Source organism: Quercus suber, unplaced genomic scaffold (assembly GCF_002906115.3).
Source record: "Quercus suber isolate HL8 unplaced genomic scaffold, Cork oak 2.0 scaffold_288, whole genome shotgun sequence".
Lineage (NCBI taxonomy): Eukaryota > Viridiplantae > Streptophyta > Magnoliopsida > Fagales > Fagaceae > Quercus > Quercus suber.
The window spans coordinates 765,877-772,068 of NW_027069744.1; the positions used below are offsets into that span (position 1 = coordinate 765,877).

The 6,192-nt window shown below is 33.9% G+C and overlaps 1 protein-coding gene across 1 annotated transcript; it reads right to left on the bottom strand.

The window, feature by feature from the left end:
• Nucleotides 1-4,469: 4,469 nt before the first annotated feature.
• On the bottom strand, nt 4,470-5,731 carry LOC112030380 (uncharacterized). The gene has a single exon (XM_024063075.2). It carries the CDS (start codon nt 5,093-5,095, stop codon nt 4,727-4,729), a length of 369 nt encoding a protein of 122 aa, XP_023918843.1. The 5' UTR covers nt 5,096-5,731; the 3' UTR covers nt 4,470-4,726.
• Between the last annotated feature and the right edge of the window lie 461 nt (nt 5,732-6,192).

A 6,192-nucleotide genomic window follows, 5' to 3' on the forward strand; every position in this document is an offset into this window, starting at 1 on the left:
GGTTTTGCTCATGAAACCATATCCAATATGTATCCATACTGGATACCTCTGAGATACTCTTGCATGCATATCCCCATTTTTCGTTAATTAATTTTAAAAGAAATTGTCAATTTGTATGAGATACACCCATGATACGGTCATAACCCAACCTTCTCGATAATGAAAGATAACCCAAACTTGTGAATATTTTTATTTATATTTTTTATGTATTGGTTTCAATATTAAGCACTTAGCTAGCTATCTTTTATTTACCTTTTTGGATCTTAGTTTGTATTCTAAACATCATTTAAAAGCCATGGATTCACTTTATTACCCATTATTGGTCTAAATTTAATAATCTATAATAAAAAAAGGGTAAAAATATATTTTATATTTAATTAATACCCATCGTATCATATCCTAGATTTTTAAGAATTGTCATATCACCATATTTCATATCGTAGTTGTACCATACCCATACCCGCATCTATACTGGTGCTTCTTCTATATAATCCTTAGGTGTTGTACATTAAGTTCTCTAATTAAATTCAAATACATGCCTGCATTGAATTTAATTATTTTTAAAAAGATAATATTGTTTATACTTAATTGATCAATGCAGCCATATATTTGAATTTGATTGGGAAACCTAAGGTACAACCTCTAATGAATTGTACCTAAATTTTGCCCATTTAAATTCCTCATACATTGGCTTCTAGGCAATGTTGATTCATGTTTGCACAGTATGTTAAGGGCATAAATGCCACTTGACATGTTTTACACGACAGGAAAATAAGTGAGTCTGCCATTGTACATTTTTGTCAAACATCTTTCACCATAAACTTGTGAAACAACTTTTTATTTGATCCTTGTGCTGGTTCTCGTCAACCTTAGCTTTTGAGATTAATTTCTACTTGCAGGTTTCTGTCTCAAAAGATGAATTTCACATGTAAAGTTGTAAACACCATTTAACATGTTAACATAATTGACACAGAAGTAGAAGTCCGCGATGCTTCTTTGCATTTTTGTAGAACATACTTTCTTCAAGGAAGGAACTTGATAAACACATTTTTAATTATTTCAAGGAATACATAGGATACCATTACATGTTAACAGTGACAGAAAATCATCTGGCTTCTAGTCAAATCCAAGATTAAACCACAACCTAGATAACCTGCTTATATCTTAAATCTTCTTGACAATATTGATGAAATAATTTTCATAAAAGACAGTTATTTACTTCTGTAAACCTACCAATTTGAATCTAAAATTCCATGTTAGTACATAAATATGCATTCCCATTCTGATTAATAGTTTTCCATTACGCCTACACTTCAAATTTCAGGAAGTTGTTCATCATGTTACTCACATGTTATTACATAATATGATTAATACTTACCTTGCAATCATATTAGATTTGATTTGGCATTTCTAGATAAAATTGGGGTCTAAGTTCTTATTCCTTATATCACCTTCTTAATTGTAGTATTACTAGTCTCTGATTCATGAAAAATTTTCATTGTTTAATTATGAGCTTCTCATAACCTTCATATTTTTGCAAGAACTTGATCTTTTCTTCATCATCTTGCTTTACGTCTTCTACCTCAAAGGTGACCGACCTCTTTTCCTCTCCCCTTTCCTGTTCCTAGTCAAGGCTTGTTACCTAACCATTATGACTTCAATGGTGGTCCAGCTTATGCTATGATGCTGAATGGTACCCTTCTTTTCTTCTTTTGCTTAAAATGCTGAACGGTATCATTGATTGCATATATTTGTGCACTCAGATAGGATTTCTAAAAGAATCTGCCGTGTAAGTAGGACCTTTATTGGTTGGATGTCTTCAAATATGGTACAGTGGAGTTGTTTTGATGTGAACCAACTAATATGCTCATTTTCAAATGCATATTATGGTGGTTTTCTGATGTCATGGCATTGCATCACATATCAATCCTTTCATGTTAATAGTTACAACCTCTGTTAAGTGTAGGTTTTTCCCCCCTTTCTCTCTAAGTGATAAATATCTTTAAAAATAGAAGGGCATGGCCCTAGTACATGGAAATTATACAAGAGATATGCAAAGAGGGAAAAAATAAGAAAGAAAGAGCAAAAGATATGCTTATTATCTAAGATAACAAACATTAAAGAAAAAAAAATTCAAAAAATACAAGCATCTCTCTCCCTCCAGGTGCACTACATGAGACAAAGTGCGATGGAGTTCCAAAGGCAAAAATGGCCCACTACCACTATTTAGCAAAAACAATTAGCAATCTACCATTGTTTTGGAAATATGTAGGGATCTATCACTTTTTTTAAACTTGAGTTTGTGAAACTTGAGTTTACCGTGAAACTCGAGTTCCAAAAACTCGAGTTCTTTGAAAAAAATATACTTTGAAAAATTTTGAAAATTTTTTATGGTACTCGAGTTCCATAAACTCAAGTACCATAGAAAACTCGATTTTGCCAAACTCGAGTACTCAAAAAGTGGTAGATCTCTACATATTTCTGAAACAATGGTAGATTGCAACATAATTTACGAAAATATGCTATTTGGCTATTTTCACCAAGTTCCAAATCATGCCGCTCCACCTACTCCGGCATAATCCAAAAATCCCAATCAAAGGGAAAACCGTCAACCTAAACTCCCTAGCCACCTCATAATGAAGAACAAGATGGTCAAGTGATTCACTATTGTTTTTACACATACACACCAACACCAATAAATTATAATCTTCCTCCAATTTTTTCAGATTCATAACTGTTAAAATTTTATTGTAACCCATTGTTCAAACAAAGAAAGTCAAGTTTGCTGGAACTTTCACCCTTCAAATAGAATGCCATAGAAACTCAACCTGAAAACCTCTTCTCGAAACCCAATAATATGAATGTACATCACATGTCTAACTTTATGACAAAAGCTCACTTCATATTCTGTCTCCATTGTAGAAATCCGGACAACACAATAAATCAAAGAAGTTGTCAATCAATTCTATCTAGCAATCGTGAAAAACCCTTGATGGCATAAGACACCAATAATTAGCACCATTAATACTTTGTATATAATCTGCACATGTTCTCCTATAAATTGTGGTGCAAAATAAATCAAGAAAAAGGGTGTTTAAATGCAACTCTCCACACCATAAATCATCCCAAAAATGAATTGAGAGTTATATCTCCCACTTTAAATCTGATGTATTTAGATAAATTCTACAACCACTCCTAACATGCTTCCAAAGGCTCACTTCATAGATTCCCCACACCATAACAGAACATCAACCACTTCATCCCTTTTCGTATTTACTCCCTAATACCCTTCTCCATAGAAGATTCCTCTCCATAGCATATGTCCATACCATTTTCCTAAAAAACCTTTCTTAAAAGTATCAACTATCAAACATCCATATTTCCACTCCCATTTTTCTAACAAGACTTAAAAGTATCAACTATCAAACATCCATAACCCAGTCCACTATATTGAATGGAGGTTCAAATTGTCTTGCAACTTACGGTACTTTCCTTCATTTCCTCTCTCTCTCTCTCTCTCTCACACACACACACACACACAAAAATCTTAATCCTTTTGAGTTTTGGGAACATTTACAACCGTTGGAAAAATAGTCGTAAAGTAGATTTCTAGATTGTAAGAATATTTTTGACTAAAGTAACTGGTCTCTCCTTTTGAAAGATATAAATTTTTCCATCCTAGCCGCCTTCCTTTTGTCCTCTCCAATAGCAGATTCCAAATAGGATTGGACAAGCTCACGAAGATGCAGACCCAAAGACGTAGGTAAAGACACTTCACACCAGATCGGTTGACTGCCACTAATGACTATACTTGGGAAGATATTTATCCCCTAACGACTATACTAATGACTATACTTTGGGAAGATATTTGTCCCCTAAGTTTCTTGTCAAAGACTTGATAGAAAGCTAAAAACTTTCAAAATGTGGTGCTGATACAAACACAAAACTGCTAACACAAGCACTGCTCAATTTTTCCTTTACACAAGAAAATTTGCTGAAATCAAACTCAAATTTTTGCATGATATTAGCAAACAAGGGCCTGATAGATATTAGCCTTTGAACAAATTAGGCCTGTTTATAAAAGCTTGGCTCACCCCAGCTCAAATCTGGCATGATCAAGCAAGCTAGAGTTTGAGTGCACCAAGTTTGGGGCAAGTCCAATATGCGCCAGCTAAAGCTATAAGGTACTAACTATACCTCTCTCTGTTAGACTTTCTTGCCCCAATGTCCCCCTTACTAATCAAAATCTTCCATTTGGTTAAAAGAGTGCAACTATACCATCTAAGCAGCCAGACCATGAAAAAGTACAAAGACAGAATTTTGAACAAAAGTTAACCTCTCTCTTTCACTCTCCCCTCATTTTCTTTAGTTGAGTACAACGACTTTTGTTTTTTTCCTCATTTTCAATTCTAATTTTCGGTGTTGTGGGGGACCAATTTTCTACTTTGAAAGTTATGGATTCCTACACATGGCATTATGATCTATACATTATATACAACTGATGACTGATGAGAGCCAAACATGAGGTAAATGTTAGGGACAAATTCACATCTGCACATGCAAAATGATGTGTTCCACAATTTTTTTTTACAGAGCATAGTGGTGCATTCTCAAAGCAATACAAAAACTATGGTCAACCGATTAAGTAAATATGCATAAAATCATCTATAGGAGGACCACTTTGCTTCAACATGCACGATATCCACTGCACTTGCACATAACTCTCCTACAAAGAAAGATTTAGGTCTAAACCATCGCCACCTCTTCCTTCTTTATCCTCTTCCTCATCTTTTTCTTCTTTATTAGAAGGACCTGCTTGGCTTTTTGAACCAGGAGTATTCTTAGACTTATCATTATCCTCGTCCTCCTCTATGAAATCTTCTGGTTGGAACATAGGATTCCAAACCATGGTTTCTTTAACTTTCTCAACTTTCTTCTCTTCTTTCTCAGCTGAATTAGCACCAGTCCTCATCAAAAGATCTCGTACTTCACGTGTGCTTCTAATCAAAGAAAAGAACTTTTCCATCTTCTCCTCTTCATTTTCTTCTTCTCCTTCTTCCTCCTCCATCTTCCTCTTCTTTCTTTCTCCTTCCATATTTTGTAGTGTGTCTATATGTTTGACAACGACAACAAATGGAGCATATAATAGATATTCTTGCTCTCTAATGCATAGTCTTTAATGAGCTAATATATGAGAGAGAGAGAGAGAGAGAGAGACTTTTGAGAACAAAAGAATAAGAAGAAATGGTGTGTATAATAGATTTTTTTGCTCTCTACTGCTTAGTTCTTTGATGAACTAATGTATCAAACAGAGAGAGACCCTTTTGAGAACCAAAAAAAAAAAAAAAGGAAGATGCTGAAGGAGAAAGAAAAGAGACTACAATCTTTTCATATTGCTTACTGCTTGAATAAAGAGTGAGAGATGCAAAGGAAGAAAGAAGAAGAAGAAATGGAGTACAATAGATATTTTTGCTCTCTAAATGCTAGGTTCTTTCATCAACTAAAATATCAGAGTGATATAGACCTTTTTGAGAATTTAAAAATAAAAAGAAAAGAGACTACAGACTACAGTCTTTTCCTATTGCTTAGTGCTTGATTAGAGAGAGAAAGAGAGAGAGAGTGGTGCAAATGCAATAGAATAGTATTTGTTCTCTCTTGCCTTGTTGCTTAGATGAAGGAACCATAATAAATAATGAAGGTTGTATTGGGTTCTCTGACCTTTTCTGAATTAAAACTAAAACCGCGTTTGTTTTTTTTTTCTATTTTGCTGAATTAAAACCGTGTTTGGTTGACCCTACTATATAGTATGACCATTTACCACCACATTATTTTATACTAAAAGTCATCAATAGAAAATTTTCAATTGACAATAATGTCCATTTGATCTTATTTTATAGCCTGCTTGGAAGATACATAATAATATAAATCTCAAAAATGTGGCATATTGGTAATTACATTATTTTGGCTGACCCAAAAAAGAATAATTGCTTGCGTATGCCCATGACATAATGCTTCGTACCTACTTTATGTGACGCTCGTATTCCTGACGTATAATTAGTGGCCGTCTTGCTAAAGACTTGATTCATTGGTGAAATAATTATTGTCATTATGATGGGTCCACTTGTCGGGCCAATATGCTTTTGACAAGTCATAATTTTTTTTATGAGATTATACGTCATTAAACGATTTGGC